This window comes from Moschus berezovskii, chromosome X (genome assembly GCF_049115385.1).
Source record: "Moschus berezovskii isolate FMDL1 chromosome X, NW_MosBer_1.0, whole genome shotgun sequence".
Lineage (NCBI taxonomy): Eukaryota > Metazoa > Chordata > Mammalia > Artiodactyla > Moschidae > Moschus > Moschus berezovskii.
This window is the reverse complement of record NC_142488.1, coordinates 85,326,691-85,348,445: the sequence shown is the minus strand read 5'-3', so window position 1 is coordinate 85,348,445 and position 21,755 is coordinate 85,326,691. Positions and strand designations below refer to the sequence as shown.

General features: G+C 35.8%; 1 protein-coding gene across 9 annotated transcripts in view; it reads right to left on the bottom strand.

Annotated features, from left to right (window-relative positions):
- DIAPH2 (diaphanous related formin 2) overlaps positions 1-21,755 on the bottom strand; it is a 1,076,961-nt gene that overhangs the window by 714,489 nt on the left and 340,717 nt on the right. For all 9 annotated transcript variants that reach the window (XM_088834166.1, XM_055438268.2, XM_088834164.1 and 6 more), the window contains 5 exons: positions 18,501-18,619; positions 15,127-15,191; positions 11,987-12,091; positions 6,423-6,725; positions 3,694-3,808 (listed from right to left, as the gene is read on the bottom strand). In XM_088834166.1, coding sequence (XP_088690292.1) covers positions 3,694-3,808; positions 6,423-6,725; positions 11,987-12,091; positions 15,127-15,191; positions 18,501-18,619 — 707 coding nt within the window. The remainder of the gene's footprint in view (positions 1-3,693; positions 3,809-6,422; positions 6,726-11,986; positions 12,092-15,126; positions 15,192-18,500; positions 18,620-21,755) is intronic.

Below are 21,755 nucleotides of genomic sequence, written 5' to 3'. Positions count from 1 at the left end.
GTGAAACACTTTTAAAACACACAGACTAGTAATGATTCACAGTGCGTTTAGGGAGAACATAAATGTGAGTTTTCCAAACCTCTTATAAGTAGAGGAATTTATCAGAGGTTTTAGAACACTGGGTCTAAGAGTTTTGGAATTAGGTCTTAGAAATGAATATGTTGCTCCTTCCAGAATACAGCTGGGAGAATAGCAAACAGCAGCAGATTAGGGAAAAACGTGGTGTCCTGGAGATAGGAAAGCCACAGCAGTGTGGTTTCAGTTCCCTAGAGCCATAGCCTCCAGCTGATTTCTTACTGATCCTGCCACCTACTGACCAAGTATGAATCAAGGCACTGCAACTGACAAGGAATTTCAACTGTTACAATTAAGATCAAACAATAGTTATTAAAATAAATGGAAGCATTTATCATTCAAGTTTGTTTTGACTATGTTATGAAATACGTGCTTCCCGGGTGGCTCAGCAGGTAAAGAATCTGCCTGCAGTGAAGAAGATGGAGTCGAAGGTTCAATTCCTGAGTCGGGGAGATCCTCTGGAGGAAGGCATGGCAACCTACTCCAGTGTTCTTGCCTGGAGAATCCCATGGACAGAGGAACCTGGTGGCCTACAATCCACGGGCTCACAAGGAGTCAGACACGACTGAATCAATTGAGCACATGCGCGTGTTATGAAATATGCTATGATGCATAATTGTTCCTTTAAATGTCCCTTCAGAAATAAATCTTAATAAAAGTAATGGTACCCAAAGGTACTCCCGACCAGATTTGGACTCAAATATTCAAAATTAGGGCTTCCCTGATGGTTCAGTGGGTAAAGAATCCACCTGCAGTGCAGGAGACACAGGCTTGATCACTGGGTTGGGAAGATCCCCTGGAGGAGGAAATGGCAAGCCACTCCAGTATTCTTGCCTGAAAAATACTATGGACAGAAGAGCCTGGTGTGCTACATTCCATGGGGTCACAAAGAGTTGGACACAACTTAGTGATAGGGATTCAAAATTAGGAAAGTAGAAGTAGTAGTAATAGCACATAGAAAATTCAGAGAATCAGAGTTAAGACGAATGGAAATGCAGAATTCTCAGCAGTGAGTACATGAGAGCCTTTACATAAATTTTGTTTGATTTTAATTTGGTTTGATTATGGTTTAGCAGCCAGTGTAAGAATAGCTTCTACTCTCGCTGACTGGCTTTATGAGCAGGAAACTGTCATGCTGAATTAACAGTTGTATTAAGGGTCAATAACTAAAACAAGACACACACACACACACACATACACACACTCTTAAAGCATCATGTTAAATCAAAAGGAAAGGGGAATTTATATTGAGTGCCTGCTATATTAACCACCATACTGGGTCCTTTAAATACATAACATTATTTAATTCTCATACTATTAGTTAAACATCAGCCTTTCTTATTTTATAGATGAGGAAATTCAGTCACAGAGATTACTAGTATCACAGCTGAAATACAAGTATGTGACTCCATTTCCCCTGGGCTTTTCTCACTATACCACAATACCTTGAGAAATTTTCTAATGGATTTTATATTAACCTGCATGTATCAAACTTCACTGTGTTCATTTGTAAAACAGAGTTTGGCTTAATCGTTTCTAAGGTCCAGATGGACTCTAAAATTTTATGAAACATATAATTAGTATGGGACTCAACATAAATACGTCAATAAGTAAAAGAATAAATGCTCAATACAAAATGTGCAAAGAAGTAGAGGAAGACGTTCAGAGAAAAAGAGGTTAAAATTGCCTTTGAAGAGAAGAAAAGCTACTACACTTTTAATTTAAGGAGCAAAATTTGTAACGTGGATGATTTGCCATTTACCTCTGAGATGGGCAAAGGTTGCAGGGAAACAGGTCCTCATATATATTTTAGATGTAACACTATAAATGAATACAAACTCTTTGTAAGGAAATTTGGTAATATCTATCAAAATTTAATTTCATTTAAGAATTTCAGTTTTAAAATTTATCCTATAAATAAGTCCTATGTACACAACGATATATATGTAGATATATGTTCACTGCAGAATTGCTTGAAATAGCAAAAGACTGGAAATAATCTCAATAACCATTAATAGGTAATTGGTTACATAAATTCAGACAGGTACTGTATGACAGCATTCTATGTATTGTGTAAAAAGAACACAGTAGACAAACATAAATTACTATGGAATAATATTCAAATATATAAAGTGAAAAGATAAAGAAGTAAAAAACAAAAAGTGATAAAAACACTTATGCTTCTATGCCATGCCATGCCAAGTCACTTCAGTCATGTCCGACTCTGTGCAACCCCATAGACGGAAGCCCACCAGGCTCCCCCATCCCTGGAATTCTCCAGGCAAGAACACTGAAGTGGGTTGCCATTTCCTTCTCCTATGCTTCTATAGCCATAGTCTATTTCTAGGAGGCAATGTGAAAAATCAGTAAGAGTGGTTTTCTCTGGGAAAGAAGCTGTAAGTCTGAGATTGAAGGGATATGTTTACCGTGCATATTTTTATTATTATTACTAATACATTGATATAAGCATGTTTTAGTTTTTCAATTGAGAAAACTAGATTATAATAAATAGTAATCTCTGGAGTCCTTGAAGAATTTTTTAAATGAAGTTTACAAGAGCAAATGAGGGGGGAAAAAAGCTTTAGCAGGAATTTTTTAAATGTAAAAATTCTTCAGAATAGTTTGCCCAGATTTCTGTGTATGTGTGAGCTTCAATCTATGAGGAAAAACAGATACAGCACAAGCGCCTCCATTGCATAAGATAAGCTAGAAGGGCCGAACAGGAATAATTTTCACCTCCCTCTCTCTCTCTGAATCTTCCAGAATTCACATTCTCACATTCTAGGGCATGTTGTGACAAATCAGACAAATGAATGGTAAAGGTGCTAATTCCAAGGGCATGGGCGTGTGGAATATATCAATTACTTAGTTATAAAGACTCACTCAGGCTGAAAAAAACTCCTGCGCTTAAGTAAACTATCAGTTCTTCAATAATTAGTAAAATAACAATGTTAAAATAGCAAAAGCTCACAAATCACAATGATTCATTATGAGATTAAGTTACCTACATAGTACCCAAATTAGGTGTGACATTCATAGAGGTTAAGGATCTAATCATAAAAAAGGTGCTCAATTATCAATCAGTGAAACATATTTATTAGTTACCAGATTTTTATATTATTCCAGAAAAATCTGCGTATAGAAAAAGTATAAAACTTCTTCATAAATCAAATGGATTACTACAAATGTAAGACTGTATAAGCACTATGAAACCAATCTTACTGCAATTTCATGAAAACTTCTGAGTCCTTACTATTCTGCCACATTATTTTCCCTTACACAATTAATCAACAAATTTATCACATTTCCTTCTCAGTAAAGATGATAACTTTATAATGGATGAGTGTAAACAATAAAAAAAATTAAAACATTTTATTTTAAATCATAAAAATAAAACCCATATTTCCAGTTGAATAAGAATACTTATGCAAAATAAAATTTAAAGGAAAAAAAAACCTATCATTTTTTAGTTGCTGGGTAAAATATAGTAAGTAGGTCAATCTAATATATTTGACTCTGCCCCTAAACTGAACACCTACACATTACCAGAAATTTTTAGCAAAGCACTGAATTCAACATATCAGAACAAGAACTGTATATTAAAAAAATAAAATATACCTTTCATCTGGGTAGCAAAATTCAGTGCCAATTTTGCAAAGAGATCTGGATTTTCAAACTTCTCCTCCTTAACTTTCAACCAGAAACAATTCTCAGACAATTCTTTGGGTTCAATCTGAAACAAAGTAACAAAGAGAGGTTTCTAAATTATTACTGTGCATTTATTTTTTCAAAGAATTCACTTTCACCAAGGTTGAATGACATTACCTTTATTCATCAACCTACTAAATCAGTTTTCAGTTCAGTTCAGTTCAGTCGCTCAGTCGTGTCTGACTCTTTGTGACCCCATGAATCACAGCACGCCAGGACTCCCTGTCCATCACCAACTCCTGGAGTTCACTCAAACTCAGGTCGTCCATCGAGTCGGTGATGCCATCTAGCCATCTCATTCTCTGTCGTCCCCTTCTCCTCCCGGCCCCAATCCTTCCCAGCATCAGAGTCTTTTCCAGTGAGTAAACTTATCACATGAGGTGGCCAAAGTGATCTATCAAAACAACACTTTCTTTTTTTTTTTTTTTAGTTTAATTGGAGGCTAATTACTTTACATTATTGTATTGGTTTTGCTATACATTGACATGAATCTGCCCCAGGTGTACATGTGTTCCCCATCTTGAACCCCCCTCCCACCTCCCTCCACATCCCATCCCTCTGGTTCGACCCAGTACACCAGCCCCGAGCATCCTGTATCATGCATCGCACCTGGCATTAAAACATGTATATTATCATATGTAAAACAACACTTTCTAAGTAAACATTCCTTAGGAAAGTCACAGACTTCTATTGGTGTACAGAAAAGTACACAACAGCAATAGGCCATGTAACTAATTACATTTTAAAAAGTCTTCTACTTGAAGGAATCTTAAAAAATAGTTGAATAAATCACTCACCTCAACTTATATACATTTTTTTGCTCCTGGACTTTTAAAAATGGGGAAACTGAGATTGAGAAGAATAACTCTCCCATGTTTACTGACTAGGTTGCAGACAATAACCATAACAGCTGACAATTACATACCTCCTATGTGTCAAGTACTCTTTTAAGTGATCTCTCATATTAATTCATCTCATCTAATCCTCCCAATAATCCTCTGAAGCAGGAACTGTTATTATCTCCATGTTAAAGATGAGGAAACTGAGCCCTAGGATGTTTGACGAGCTGCCCAAGCTAGTAAATGGCGAAGATGAAATTTAAACTCAGGCAGCTTAGCTTTGCAGAATTGTGCTCTTAGCCACTGCACTGAAACCCAGTCTTAGAACTGTGCATCTTCCACTACATATCATGTTTTGTGAGACTGTAAGTGCCATTACACTGTATGTTTAACTACTAAATGAGCATATCATGACATTTACACACAAGGAAATGGCAACCCACTCCACTGTTCTTGCCTGGAGAATCCCAGGGACAGGGAAGCCTGGTGGGCTGCGGTCTATGGGGTCACACAGAGTCGGACATGACTGAAGTGACTTAGCAGTAGCAGCAACTGGGCCAGAAACTGCTGGATCCTATAGTTTGGTTGATCATGTGTAATAAAAAATAGTTACATTCCAAAAATATTTAGATCTCATTTACTCTTTTGAGCAAAGCACAAATATATGCTTAACTGTAAAACTGATTTAACCATTATTCTGATCAAACCAATTTAGTATATGGTTGCTGTCAGATATCATTGATATGCCCTTGAAATAGCCATTTCTACAGATGATGGTCTACACAACTATATTTTCATTACATTTAGTTCCTACTGAATAGGGACTGTGTCAATCTTGATAATAAGTTTTTCATAAGACATGTTATTTAATAATAATAAAGCAAAATAACATTCAATAAATCTTTCACACATCATATAAAGAACAATAAATCTTTAATGTCTACACTGAATACTATCAGCGATTCCACACTATTTGAAAATTTAAAACTAAAACAAAATTTCTAAGAACAAAAATAACTAAGATAAAAGGGTTCATTAATAAAAAGGTTATATTTAAGAATGTTATAGCAATTAAAGTTAACAATGGCAAAAGAATCAAAATAATTTTTCGTATCACTTTGATTTATTTTTGCCTTCTATGTTAATTTCAAGTTACCTGTGGAATTTCCAGTTCTCTAGTTATGAAAGATGAACATAAGATGGTGAACTCACAAGCAAAAGAATCAATGGTCATGTTCTCAAATGTTACATGGAGTAATTTTGTGACCCCCATGGACTATAGCCTGCCAGGATCCTCTGTCCATGGGACAGACATGACTTAGCAACTAAACAACAACCACAACATATAGCAATACCGTCATTCACACAGTAATGAGCAATTCAGTTCAGTTCAGTTCAGTTGCTCAGTCGTGTCTGACTCTCCGTGACCCCATGAATCACAGCACGCCAGGCCTCCCTGTCCATCACCAACTCCCGGAGTTCACTCAAACTCACGACCACAGAGTCGGTGATGCCATCCAGCCATCTCATTCTCTGTCGTCCCCTTCTCCTCCCGCCCCCAACCTTTCCTAGCATCAGAGTCTTTTCCAGTGAGTCAACTCGTCGCATGAGGTGGCCAAAGTATTGCAGTTTCAGCTTTAGCATCAATCCTTCCAATGAACACCCAGGATTGATCTCCTTTAGAATGGACTGGTTGGATCTCCTTGCAGTACAAAGGACTCTCAAGAGTCTTCTCCAACACCACAGTTCAAAAGCAATTATGGCTAGACAAAGCCAAAAAAACTATAATCATAGCATTACCTTTGACCAATTGATCCTCTTCATGGACACCTCAGGTGTATATACTTTTTTCTGCTTCATTCCATATGGCAGATCGAGGGGTATTCCCAGAGGTGGAGGAACTCCTCCAAATGGAGGTGGTGGAGGAGGTCCCCCAAACAGCGGTGGTGGAGGTGGTATTCCAGGCATCCCAGGTAGAGGAGGTGGAGGAGGGGGACCTACTCCGGGCAGAGGTGGTGGAGGTGGAGGTGGAGGTGGGGATGGCCCAGCACCTGGCAATGGAGGTGGTGGAGGAGGGCCTGGAATTCCTGATGAACTAGGTCCCTGAAATATACAATAAACCAATGTTTATTTAAATGATTACAGTATAGCATAGTAGCAAAGAAAACTAATCAGTAGACATTTGTGGTTGGGTTGTTTAAGATTTATTTAATTTTGACATCTAATACTTTGGCCACCTCGTGCTAAGAGTTGACTCACTAGAAAAGACTCTGAAGCTGGGAGGGATTGGGGGCAGGAGGAGAAGGGGACGACAGAGAATAAGATGGCTAGATGGCATCACCGACTCCATGGACATGAGTTTGAGTGAACTCCGAGAGTTGGTGATGGACAGGGAGGCCTGGCGTGCTGTGATTTATGGGGTCGCAAAGAGTCAGACAGGACTGAGCGACTTCACTTTCACTTTTCACTTTCATGCATTGGAGAAGGAAATCGCAACCCACTCCAGTGTTCTTGCCTGGAGAATCCCAGGGACAGGGGAGCCTGGTGGGCTGCCATCTATGGGATCGCACAGAGTCGGACATTACTGAAGCAACTTAGCAGCAGAAGTAGCAATACCAAGAATTAACACAAAGTAATCTCCATTTGCTGATTTATAAAAGCCAGAGGAACCAGTGATCAAATTGCCAACATCTGTTGGATCATCGAAAAAGCAACAGAGTTCCAGAAAAAAACCTACTTCTGCTTTATTGACTATGCCAAAGTCTTGGACTATGTGGATTACAAAACTATGGAAAATTCTTAAAGAGATGGGAATACCAGACCACCTGACCTGCCTCCTGAGAAATCTGTATGCAGGTCAAGAAGCAACAGTTATAACTGGACATGTAGGAACAGACTGGTTCCAAATTGGGAAAGGAGTATATCAAGGCTGTACATTGTCACCTTGCTTATTTAACTCATATGCAGAGTACATCATAGAAAACGCCAGGCTGGATGAAGCACAAGCTAGAATCAAGTTTGCCATGAGAAATATCAATAACCTCAGATATGCAGGTGAAACCATGCTTATGGCAGAAAGCGAAAAAGACTAAAGAGCCTCTTGATGAAAGTGAAAAGTTGGCTTAAAACTCAACATTCAGAAAACTAAGATTATGACATCTGGTCCCATCACTTCATGGCAAACAGATGGGGAAATAATGGAAAGAGTGACAGGCTAATTTTTTGGGGCTCCAAATCACTGAAGTTGGTAACTGCAGCTATGAAATTAAAAGATGCTTTCTTCTTGGAAGAAAAGCTATGACCAACCTAGACAGCATATTAAAAAGCAGAGACCTTGCTAACAAAAGTCTGTCTAGTCAAAGCTATGGTTTTTCCAGTAGTCATTTATGGGATGTGAGAGTTGGACCATAAAGAAAGCTGAGCACCGAAGAACTGATGTTTTTGAACTGTAGTGTTGAGAAGACTCTTGAGAGTCCCTTGGACTGCAAGGAGATCCAATGAGTCCATCCTAAAGGATATCAGTCCTGAATATTCATTGGAAGGACTGAGGCTGAAGCTGAAACTCCAATACTTTGGCCATTTCATGTGAAGAACTGACTCATTGGAAAAGACTCTGATGCTGGGAAAGATTTAAGGTGGTAGGAGAAAGGGATGACGAAGAATGAGATGGTTAGATGGCATCACCGACTCAATGGACATGATTTTGAGAAAGGTCCGGGAGTTGGTGATGGACAGGGAATCCTGGCATGCTGCAGTCCATGGGGTCACAAAGAGTCGGACACGACTGAGTGACTGAACTGCACTTCTATTTGCATAATAAATCCAGGTTTATCAATGTTTTTACATCTATTATTTCTTTTCATCCTTATAATAACCCTATTATGTAGGTTGGGCATTTTTATTTCATTCATCATTAACTCACGTGTTATAAATGAGCAAACTGTTACTGCAAACAGGTTCAACGCCTAATCAAAGGTTACACAGCATGAAATGTGATTAAGATTTACATGTGGTTCTTCTCATATCTAATGCAGTCCTCTTTCTACTACAACAGACTAGCTCCTCATGAATGAGTCCAGTTATCTTGAGGGGAAATAACAGACTGCGGTATGAGGAGATTACAACTTGTTTCTCCCACCAGAAAGGAACTTCAAGCTCATTCTCTAATAATGATGCATGACAGCTGACAAAAATCATCCCATTCCACACTATCCACTTTTTTGATAATTAATCTGGACTTGTTTCTTTAAACCATTACTGATCACAATGGTTCACTTTTCAAAATGAATGTAAAAGTGAATTTGATAATTGTATACTTTCCTAAGAAACTCCTTCAAAAGAATACACATCTTCTGCAATCGAGATATGACATTACATTAACTGAATGAAAAGTTTAAAATTATGAACATTTGTTGGTATACTATTATTCTTATTTGGGAAGAAGCTCTTCTAATCGTTCCTAATAGGAATTTCTACCATGGACTACTTAACTGAGCTAACCAAACTTAGAGATACCTTTACATAATGAATAATTGGAAACCTATTTTTGAATAATCAATTTTAAAGGACTGGCTCATCTGCAAGATTGTTAAAAATGAACAATCACAGGTACACAAAAATGTTTCTCCTAATATTTAATGTACATCGTCCAAATATTTTATTCATATATATGGTTATGTGTGTACATACAGACATACAACTGAAGTGTTTATATACTTAAATGACAATCCTCTCCTGGAATGCAATCCCCTCCTGAGATTAAGAAAAAGGATAGGAATAAAATATGTAAAATTCTTTTAATTTTATTTTTAATGTGGCAAAACTATAGAATAGTCTGACTTTCCAATTTTCATGGAGATATCAAAGAAATTCTGGGAAAAATTAATATAATCTTTCTGAAAACTTCAGTAAATTACAAATATACCCTACAAGTTTCGTGTATAAATGAATTTTTTAATAATTTGAATATAAGTGTTATCCCATTTTTTGTATTAATAGACAGCAAAATGAAAGTAATACTTTTATGTAAACATTAAGTTTTGTCTCTATGAGATCGTTATGATATGAAACTTGTGTAATTACAAAAATGCTATTACTTTAAAATAGCTTTTTTCTCTCAAGTTAAATATATGTTTAACAAATTTAATTAAGAAAACCACCAATGCTTCTATAAAATACCATCCAACCTTTAAAAATCAAATCATATAAGCCCTTTTCTTCCCTATGAACAATTAATTAGGAATAGAACAACTAAATGAGACCACAATAGAGAATTAACAATTGAATAAACAAAAAAACATTTACTGTTGGACACAATGTAAGGTGCATGAGAAAGTATTGCAGATCAGTTAATAATAATAAGCAGTATGTGGCTAAATGCTAAGGCCCTGTGCTAGGTGTAGTCGGGACTTTCATAAGAACAGAAAGTAAAGACACTGTCCTCAAGGTGCTTATGCTGATTTAAGTGTTGTACAAAACTCTAAAACTGAAAGTGTTAGTCGCTCACTTGTGCCTGACTCTTTGAGACCCCATGGACTGTAGCCTACCAGACTCCTTTGTCCATGGAATTCTCCAGACAAGAATACTGTAATGGGTACCAATTCCCTTCTCCACAGTATCTTACCAACCCAGTGATCAAACTCCAGTCTCCTGCATTTCAGGTAGATTCCTTACCCTCTGAGTTACCGGGAATACCAAAAGTGAAGTTCAAAGAAATTCAAAGAACAGAGTTTTAGGTGATACTTTTCAAAGGCTGTCACACTGAGCTGTTCTCGAAAAGCGATGAAGCACTGGCAAGAAGCAAGTGAGGGCATTTCTGAGAGTGAATAACTGAAGCCAGCATTTCTCAACTAAGTTCCATGAACACTATTTTGCAGGAGATGTTAATAGGTGTTCTAAAATAAAGGTTTCCTTGGCTAAAAGAATTTGGGAAACTATAGGAAAAAGAGACAGGTTTCTTCAACATAAGCCATCTCAGACCCTTAAGTATGCTAATGAGAATAACGAATCTCCAAGAAGAACATTTCAAGTGTACCAGATTTACTGGACTATGGAATGTTTTCCTCCTGAAAAACCTATTAGCATCTCTGTAACTAATGCTGGGAAATGCTGGCAGAAGGAAATGTGTGGCGAGAGTAAATTCTAAATATGAAGGGAGGAGAAGAGGTGACTTAGCTGCAAGAAATGATGGAGTTAACAGAACAGAGATGAGGCTGCAAAGGGGAGATAAAGGGGAGTCCAGGATAGAAGAGTTTCAAATTCCTAGTAAGGAGATTTTTTTCCTTTAATCCTGAATGCAACAGGCAACCATTGAACATATTAAAGCCTGGAGTGACAATAATTAGGGAAGTGTTTTAAGAAGATTGAAGACCATAGGCAGGGCAGAAAGTTAGGAAATACTGTAAAATTCCAGGAAGGACAGAATGAAAGAGCACCCCTCAGGAGTTCTGGGTTTTGATGCAAAGGAAAAAAACAAAACAAAACAGAAAGAACTGACATAAAACTGTGACCAGCTTAATTTGTCTGGAGGCAAAGCGAAGGCCAAGACAACTCTGATTTCACAACCAAAAAACTGGTGGTAAATTTTAAATAAGAATGGAGACCAAGCTGGTTTGAGGAAAGAGAAGTGAAGTGAAATCTCTCAGTCGTGTCTGACTCTTTGAGATCCCATGGATGGGACCACAAATAATCGGTTGCATTTCAACATGCAACAGGACCTACCTATGGGTAATGTGGAGTACACTGGTGACTTCTGAAGTCACTTTTAAATAGACTGACAGAAATAAACCTAGTCAATCAACAAATACCTACTATGCTAAGACCTAATTTTATATTTCTTTATATTCATTTAAAAACTATGTTGTGCTGAAATTACTTAATCAGCACTATAATTTAGACACCATAGTTAAGATTTTAAGTGTATATGGGGATTTTTCTCATAGGGCATATGGGGGAAATGTAAAGTTTATAAATTTTGAAATTATGGTAGTCAAAATTTAAAGAGATCTCAAAAAGCTTTGGGCATAATTAAAATCAATGAGCATTTCCACATTCCTTTTGAAAGAAAATACTAAGCATTCAACTTTTCAAATCATCATGAAAATTTCATCTCAAAAAGAGTCTTGCTTGTGTAACATATTCCGTTAAAAATATTCAGGGAAGTTTATGCAACGAATGCCTTATTTTTATCCAAACATTAAAATGATTTATTGTCCTAGAAAATAAAATCTGTACTTATTTCAATTAAAATGGGAAACTGCCAAAAAGTCTGCTTCTGGTCACATTTTTCCTCCCATTGAACAAGATAATTTTCTACCACTGAACTCACTGTGACATGACACAAATTCTGTATCTTGTTTCATTACCTGGGTTCGAAGTTGCTGGATTTCTGTTTCAAGTTCTTTGATTTTTTCTTCTCTTTTCTGAAGCTCAGCTTGAGCTTCCTGTCGAGCCGTGAATTCTTCATCGAACTGCAATGATCATCACCATAAATGTACACTTAGTAATGCAATTTTCAGAAAGCTTTAAACAACATTATGTATTAAATAAGCGGAGTGTCATTTGCTTCTTAAATTTCCTAGGTTACTCAGAAAATCAGAGCTCTTGATTATTTTTATGACAATTAAGCACCTCTGTGGGGATAGGGTGTTAGTAGAGGAGAAATATGTCCCCAATACAAGGTAAATACACCCATTTTCACTTCTGAAAAAAAAATACAAAACAAAACTTAAAATGCTGGACTAAAAAGGCTCTCTTCATATATAGCAGACATTTTCATTGTTTTGTTATTGAAAGTTAATTTTTGGAATTGTGTTTTTTTTAATGTTCCATCCCATACTTTTAAGTATATTTAATTAGAAAATGAAACCTAAAAATTAGGCATTAAGCAGTCCAACTCTTTAAACATATATTTAATCCTGAAAAGAGATAACACTTCTAGAATGCTCACATGAATGTGTATAATGCAAAATAGACTATTTGCATTACAGTCTTAATTGTAGTAAAATAAATTCAAAAAGTGATTCTCCACAAAATCTGACAGTAGAATGATATATGCCATAACAGCACTGTCATTCAGACGGTTAGCCAAAACACTTGTATAGAATGTTATAATAGGGCAAGTAAGAGATTCGGTTACACAGTGGTAAACCAAAGAGACCATCAGATGGTGACTATCCGCTTACTGAAGGCTGCTCAGCCCTTACCTCAGTCAGATCTGTGACCCAAATAGGCCTACATACAGTAAGTGAATACCACTCATGTCCAGCTATATAACATTTGCCCTTTATTGCATTGTCACTGTCACTTCAAGTCATTTAGAAGTCGATACATTATTCCAATATGTTATTTATGTTTTTTAAAGTGATAAATCTTACTACTGAGAACTGTCTTTAGAGTCTGTAGAACAATTTAAAATGTGTGTCCACTGTTAATAAATATTCCTCCTCATAGTAGATTTGACCTTTGGAAATTATAAAATTCAGATCCAGTCTGAAGAAACAGCAAACTGGATAACAGTATTTGGGTCAAACCTAACTAAATACTTACTTCTTTTATTCATCTCTATTTGAATCCCAGAAAAATGTCCCACAGAGTTTGGTCCAAATCATTTCTAATCTCTTTACATTTCAAACCTATCCCACATCCTTCAGTGTCAGCAAATGACCTTATTTCCTAGGTCACTGAGAAGATGGCGCTTTCTCAACTTCATTAGTCTCCCTGTTAAGATTGATCTGAATCTATACTACCAGACTCCTTGCCAGAGTCATCTCTGTGCTTCTCAAACATGCTGCCCACACAAACACACTGTATACAATTTTGCTCTAGAAATGGTTTATTAGTACACTTAAGGAGAGGCACACAATGCTTCTGCTTATAAGTTAAAATGATCTTTATCTGTAAACCCATAGAGTAGGAATAGGAGAAGCCTGTGTTATGTGAGCTGGAAGACTTCTTACGAGTCCACTAACCTTATTCTCTCCTTTTAATGATGAAGAAATTAAGATCCAAGGAGAGTAAATGGCTTACTTAAAGTCACAGCTAATTAGCAAAAACGCTGAGATCAGATCTTATAACTACTGCTTCTCATTCTAGCTGTTTCCCCGTTCTTTTTTTAAAAAAAACTTTGTACTGCCTCTTCAAATCACCCTGAATAAGAGAAGGCATGCAGACAAGAACTGGGAGACCATACAAGTTTTCATTCTAAATTTTGGTGAGGAGAATGAAGCATCAAACACTGAAATTTCTTTATTATTTCAGGACTCCTTTTCCAATAATAGATGCTTACAGAAATTTTTACCAGATATATCATCACAACTTGCTCCAGTCTTGTGGTGTCTAATCACAGCGCCAGAGATAAATTAAAGAGCTCCTAAGAATTTCAAAGGGAATTTTAAATGTGCAACTTAAAATAAGAACATTAAGAAATATAAAGGTCTACTAATCAAAAAGTGTGCAGTTTCTTTCACTAATATAAATGACAGCTTCACACAAACATTTTGTGCCCATTTTATGGTCGGCATTTTATGCCCATACTCTTAAAATCCATTCTAATAACTAAAAAATCAAAGTCATTTCCTCAGATGCCCTGAAGTTATTTCAGTAATACTCTACAGTTTCTAGAGTGATAGCAAAAGAGATTATCTAATCTCCGAGATAAGTCATAACTTTGAAGAGACAGCAATATATAAGCACTTTATCTTGCCATCATAAGGCTCAAAACTGGAGAGATTTTAGACTTGGGCTTCAGTCCTTCTCCTGCCATCAGGAGGAGAGAAATACTGTATTAATGCTTAATAGGGTCTAGAACCATACAATGCAACTTTTGGTAGACCCTTATAAAATTATAATGAAGTTTTCAGGAAACAAGGGATATCTAAGATCTAAATTTAATTCAGATACTCATAACGCTGACATTTACATAAGGTATTACAAAAAGAAAGAGGAACCTCAAATTCCAGCAAGCTTACATACATTAAGTAGCAGCATCATTTCAAAATTGATAATTATAAAGTTCAAAGATAAGTCTAAGCAGAGAGAGAGAGAAAGAAAAAACTACATCATTTTGTTCCTACCAATAGCACTGACTCAAAGAACATGACAGATAAGATTAGCTAAACATCTTGCAGTTCTCCAAGGAACTATTGTTAAGTGAGAGCCACAGGAAAGCAATGGGAAAATGTGTTTTTGGTTGACTATTTCTAACTATATGCTTCTAGCAACATAATTTTATTTCATTTATCACTTTACTAGGACATGATTAGTGTTTTTCTTCCATACTGGTTTAAAGGTGGTGAGCAGGGAATGGTAGCAACATTATATTATCAGGAAAGAAATCAATATTGTGTGGTTGTGTCTGACTTTAAAAACATAAAGGACTATGTAACTGAAATAACACGTATAAGGAAACTTATAACTCTTTCCTTGCATAAGGAAACAAGGTAGAATACGTATTGTGATTAACTTATACGTTTAATAATTAAGGCCAATATTTTATAAGCCTTACCTTCTTTGAAAATTCTGCTGCTTTTTGTTCACTTTCTTCAACTTTTGCCTTATTCACACAAGAATCTATTAAGATTGACCAAAAATGATTAGAAATTATTTAATTGGACCACTAGCCAAATGACGGCTGCCAGCCTATAATTCTCCTATGGAGACTATCATTATTATGTCAACTAATGTTAGAGGGAAACATTATACTACACATAAAACATAAACTATCCGATTTTCTTTCTTTTGTATACTACCTGAACTCAATGATAGAACTGTTGAGGCACAAGCATCCAAGGATATATTTAACACAATCATCATCATTGAAATGTATTCTATTATTTACCAACTTTCTCTATCACAGAACTCATTAAAATCTTTTGTAGCTTATTATGGGTAGAGAAGTGCCAAAGAACTATGGTTAAGATTATTAAGGCTCAAAATGACTCAAAATAAGACTAGAGGGGGAGATAAAACATACAAAGATTTCACTTGAACAACTTTGAATCAGGAGCAGAATATATTATGTAAATACGAAAACAAACATCAAACTTTTCAGATCTAATCAAACACTCCAGAATGTAAGTAACTAAAGAATCCGCTTCAGGACGCATTCTCACTATTATATATACAGTCTATTCTATATACCAATACCCAACCATGTTATACCTATTTATTTACCTAAAAGAAATGAAAGCACATGTCTATACCCAGACCTGTATGTGAATGTTCATAGCAATTGTATTTATAATAACCAAAACGTGCAAAGAAAGCAAATGTCCACTAACAATAAATTTTTAAACAGATTGTGGTATATCCATATACTGAAATAGCATTTAGTTATAAAATTGAATGATACATGGAATACCACAACACAAATGAATCTCAAAATAATTATGCTGAATGAAAAAAACCCAAAACAGACACCACATGCTATATGCTTTCTTTTACATAAAATTTTAGAAAATGAAACTAGTCTATACTGAAAGAAGGCAGATCAGTGATTATCTCAGGATGTGGAGAGGTGGGGAGGCATGGAAATAAAGACTACAAATGGGAAGACAGAAATTCTAAGGGGTGACAGAGATGCTTATAATCTTGACTGTGATGATTTTAAATGTACACACAAACATCAAAATTTATCAAATTTTACACTTTAAGGTCTTTTTCGTATGTCAAGAATACCATTAATAAAGTTTTTTCTTCTATGTAAATAAACAATGTGTGGCTGGAGCAAAGCAAGCAAAGAACAAGTTAGGAAATCGTTAGATCAAAGGGAGGTCAGATCTGTGTTGTGCCGGCAATGATTGGTAATGAGTTTGCTTAAAATTTCAATGGGAAGACATTAAAGAAATTTAGGCCAGGATATGATCTGATTTATAAAAAAAATACTAGACTTACAGACCTGTTAAATCAGAAGAGACTCTATCCTCCTCAAGTTCAGGTGAGCTTAGAATAGAGATCCATATATTTCCTAGAAGTTCTTGAAGCACCTCTTAATTTGTGTGTGTGTATGTGTGTTCTAATGAAAGTTTCACAGCCTTTATTAGCTACTTAAGACCTCTAAGCATAAAATATTAAGAGCTACACATATATTAGAGTAATCTGAATTTAGAGCTGAGGTAACTGAAGCCTAGAGAAGTTGTATGAGGTCATAATGGGTTTTTAATACTATGTTCTCCCAACTTATCCCTTCTTGTTTTCTCACCTCACTTCTCTTGAAAAAGGGGACACATTCCTAAGTACCTGGCACACAGTATACAAAACAAATTTCTATTTTGGCTAAAAAAAATCAACATTTAGTGTGCATGTGCCAACTATGGTCTGCAAGAGATAAGCCAATTTAAATATTTGGAAATAGTCCCTTATAACTCTTTCAACAAATATGAAATAAACCACTGAGCTTATTAAAAGCTCAGGGAAAAACATGCAGTGATACCAGCATTCACATTAATTGTAGGCGCAAGGTACACTGGCACAAGCTTTCTGAAAAGCATTTAGCCTTTCAAAGTTCATACTCTCACTTAGAGGAAACAATCCTAAGGAAATATTGAGAAGAAACCAAATAGTTATATTAATAATGTTCACAGCCAATTCATTTACAATTGAAAACAATCTGTATGTATACTAAGGATCAGTCAAGACAATTATGATATTCTACAAAATGGAATATTATATAGACATACAAAGTCAGATTTTGAAAGGTTAATATTGAAACATTCTAATAATATAATGCTCCATGAAAAATTATTATATAGATAGAAGAGAAACGGATGGAGGGAGAGAGAGCAAGAGGTAGACAGAGATGGAGATGTAGATGGAGATAAGATGTACTGAGCTGAAAAGTATGCTGAAATGTACTGAGCTTGAAAAGTACGATTGGTGGTTTATTTTATCACTTACATAAGTCTCTAGACTGCCTCTAATAACTGAGCATGAGTTATACAATCAAGATAAGAATTATACATGATAAATAATAAGGCATTCATCTGAATATTACTGTGAGTCTTCCTGTGCTATGGAGTGAAGAATAGCATACAATTAGCATTCAACAGCTGTTGTTTTCTATCTTTAAAGACAAATGAGTTCATGCTTGAATCTTAGCAATAGTGATTTCCATTAGGTATAAATAAAACAGCTTAACTATCAGTAATATGGTATAATATATTTCATAACAGAGGTTTCCCATCGTCCTTCAGTGATTATTCCAGAAAGGATAGCTAGTTACCATCTCAGATGATATAAGGTCATTTCCTCAGCAATCAAGTAGATGAACATGATCATCTCAAATTCTTTCCCAGATCTAAGGTCTATGAAAACATAAACTGATCTACTTTCATAGAATTAAAATGGATACATTTATACGTATGGCTGAGTCTCTTTGCTATTTGCCTGAAACTATCACAACATTGTTAATTGGTTATATTCCAATACAAAATATAAAGCTTTTTTTTTTTTTTAAAAAAAAGGTCTTAAGTTACTAAATTTGCCTGTATTTCTTTTTCTAGGACCTGAGCACTAACATGGCATTATTAATTAGACCCTACTGTATACATGATTTACACAAAACCACAAAGGTATCGGCATAAACTTAACGGATTTGAGTCATGTTTCTAAAAAGCAAGGCACTAACCCCTAATATAATGTCTGTTGGTGCAGCATTGATTTTAAATCCAATTCAAGAGTGTTGAAACTTAACAAACAGATTAGGATTTCCAATCACACAGGCAGAACTCTCATGATCATCATAATTAATAATTAGAGCAAATGAGTACCAATGGACACAATGACCTACCATATTAAAAGAGGAAGTTTAGTGAGAGAGTTACACTTGAAAAGTGTCTATTATAACCACAATCAAAAGACATCAAGGATTATGTCACATACCTATCAGATGAGTAAAATCAATGTCTAATCTTTGTCTATACTTGAAATCTGGATCCATTCCACTGCAGTGCAGCACTATCTGTGAAACACACTCCTCAATTATTTTGTAATACTGCGGCCTGCAAAAGAGAGGACGTGTTCTTGAATACCTTTTCTACCCAGACAAATCAAGGGCGAAGGTGGGATGATTTGGGAGAATGGCATTGAAACATGTATATTATCATATGTGAAACGAATCGCCAGTCCAGGTTCGATGCATGATACAGGATGCTCGGGGCTGGTGCACTGGAATGACCCAGAGGGATGATATAAGGAGGGAGGTGGGAGGGGGGTTCAAGATGGGGAACACATGTATACCCGGGGAGGATTCATGTCAATGTATGGCAAAATCAATACAATATTGTAATTAGCCTCCAATTAAATTTTTTTAAAAATAGAAATGATTCTGCGTGATAAAGAAAACTAAGTCATTTTCTAGCAGGTTAAAAACTCTTTCTAGTCATTACTCTCTCTCAGAAAAAACATGCCTAAGCTTAAAGATAGGCTGGACATTACAATGCAAAACCCACTGTGATATAATCAACAGTGAATATCTTGACTTAATACTCTAGCTTGCAAGGATTCATGCTTGTGTTCAAAAATACTTATCAACCTTATCTATTTCAATAAGGGATGAGTATCTTGGCATTACATGGCAAATGATGTCTTGAATTTACTGCCACACTGTTACTCAAGATAACTATAACAGCTTTTACAAAACTGTACTGGGCCACTTATGTTACAGACTATACCAAATATCTATTTATACACATATTTTAAAAGATTTATTTTATAGAAGCATACACACTAAATATGCATGGCTATAGCTTCAATTTGTTCAAAGTGTCAAAGGTTCTAAAACATTTCCTAATTCTGTAATCAAAGTAATTATGGCCTTAAAAATGACCACTTACATACTTCAAAAATTTTTTAAAAGTACATTTTGCATTAAAATTTGGGAAAAATTTAGCATTTATCAGCAGCTAATAAATTCAGAGAAAAATCAGAAGGAAATACCACTATGGACAAATTGTAACATAAACATCCCTAAAATCAGTGTGCTGATAACTAGTCCAACTACTAAAAGCTTGCAAACAAATCCAAATATATTCTAATTGCACTTATGTCTTTTGTCATGGGGTTGGTCACACGGATAAGAATAAACAGTAATATATATTACACATCTGAGACTTTTTCAAGTCATCAAAAGATCTACGGTAAATAATATCAGATTATAATCAATCAGGTCAAAGTCTCTCTGGATAAACAAGGAAAATACAATCACTCTCTTTAAGTCAAAGTATCCATCAGCAGAATAAAAGTACTAGTGACTCATCTTCCTCACATGGATGTTCTCAGGATGAAAAAACTGTAATATCAGAACAACTTCTCATTCATTCAAACTTACTGAGAAATGGACACAAATTATTTCCCCAGCTAACTGTGTACCCATGGGCACTGTACCTCTTTACTTACCACCACTTATTTGAGAAAACAACAAACATTTTATGTTGCATTACTATCTTTCCTGCTTAAAAAAAGAATAGCATATAATATTTTAAACATTTTTCTAGTCTCTGTAACATCATGATGCCCATCAGTTATTGCACTGGTCTGAACTATAATAGAACTGTAATTGTACTCTATGGGCTTTAGAGCTGTCATTTTGGTTGTGACTGTACCCGACCCCATGGGACCTTCCCTTGCCCTTTAATGAAGCAAGGTTTGAGAAATCAGAGAACTCTAGTTTGCTAGAAGATCACACATATCAGAGTATAAAGGACAATTATGAGTCTCTTGAACAGTTAAATTTATGATCATGAGATCATGGTCACTAGTTTATGGATAATTTCAGTCACTCAGAAATCTTTCTCTGCTTTTCAGATATATTCCCAGAACTGGACTCTGAAATTTATGACTTCATATGGATTACTATTTTATTCATTTATTTAGAAGAATTATTGTGTATAAAGCTAAAATATTAATATTACTATTTTCTTAGATAAGTCCATATCTATTACTAGATAAATACTATACTATATCTGTTCATTTCCAAGGCAAACCATTCAATATTACAGTAATCCAGGCCTATGCCCCAACGAGTAATGCTGAAGAAGCCGAAGTTAATCGGTTCTATGAAGACCTACAAGACCTTTTAGAACTAACACCCAAAAAAGATGTCCTTTTCATTATAGGGGACTGGAATGCAAAAGTAGGAAGTCAAGAAACACCTGGAGTAACTGGCAAATTTGGCCTTGGAGCACGAAATGAAGCAGGGCAAAGGCTAATAGAGTTTTGTCAAGAGAATGCACTGGTCATAGCAAACACCCTCTTCCAACAACACAAGAGAAGACTCTACACATGGACATCACCAGATGGTCAACACCGAAATCAGATTGATTATATTCTTTGCAACCAAAGATGGAGAAGCTGTATACAGTTAGCGAAAACAAGACCAGGAGTTGACTGTGGCTGAGATCATGAACTCCTTATTGCGAAGTTCAGACTTAAATTGAAGAAAGTAGGGAAAACCACTAGACCATTCAGATATGACCTCAATCAAATCCCTTATGATTATACAGTGGAAGTGAGAAATAGATTTAAGGGACTAGATCTGATTGATAGAGTGCCTGATGAACTCTGGACGGAGGTTCGTGACATTGTACAGGAGACAGGGACCAAGACCATCCCCATGGAAAAGAAATGCAAAAGAGCGAAATGGCTGTCTGAGGAGGCCTTACAAATAGCTGTGAAAAGAAGAGAGGCGAAAAGCAAAGGAGAAAAGGAAAGATATAAGCATCTGAATGCAGAGTTCCAAAGAATAGCAAGGAGAGATAAGAAAGCCTTCCTCAGTGATCAATGCAAAGAAATAGAGGAAAACAACAGAATAGGAAAAACAAGAGACCTCTTCAAGAAAATTAGAGATTCCAAGGGAATATTTCATGCAAATATGGGCTCGATAAAGGACAGAAATGGTATGGACCTAACAGAAGCAGAAGATATTAAAAAGAGGTGGCAGGAATACACAGAAGAACTGTACAAAAAAGATTTTCATGACCAAATAGTCACGATAACGTGATCACTGACCTAGACCCAGACATCTTGGAATGTGAAGTCAAGTGGGCCTTAGAAAGCATCACTACGAACAAACCTAGTGGAGGTGATGGAATTCCAGTTGAGCTATTTCAAGTCTTGAAAGATGATGCTGTGAAAGTG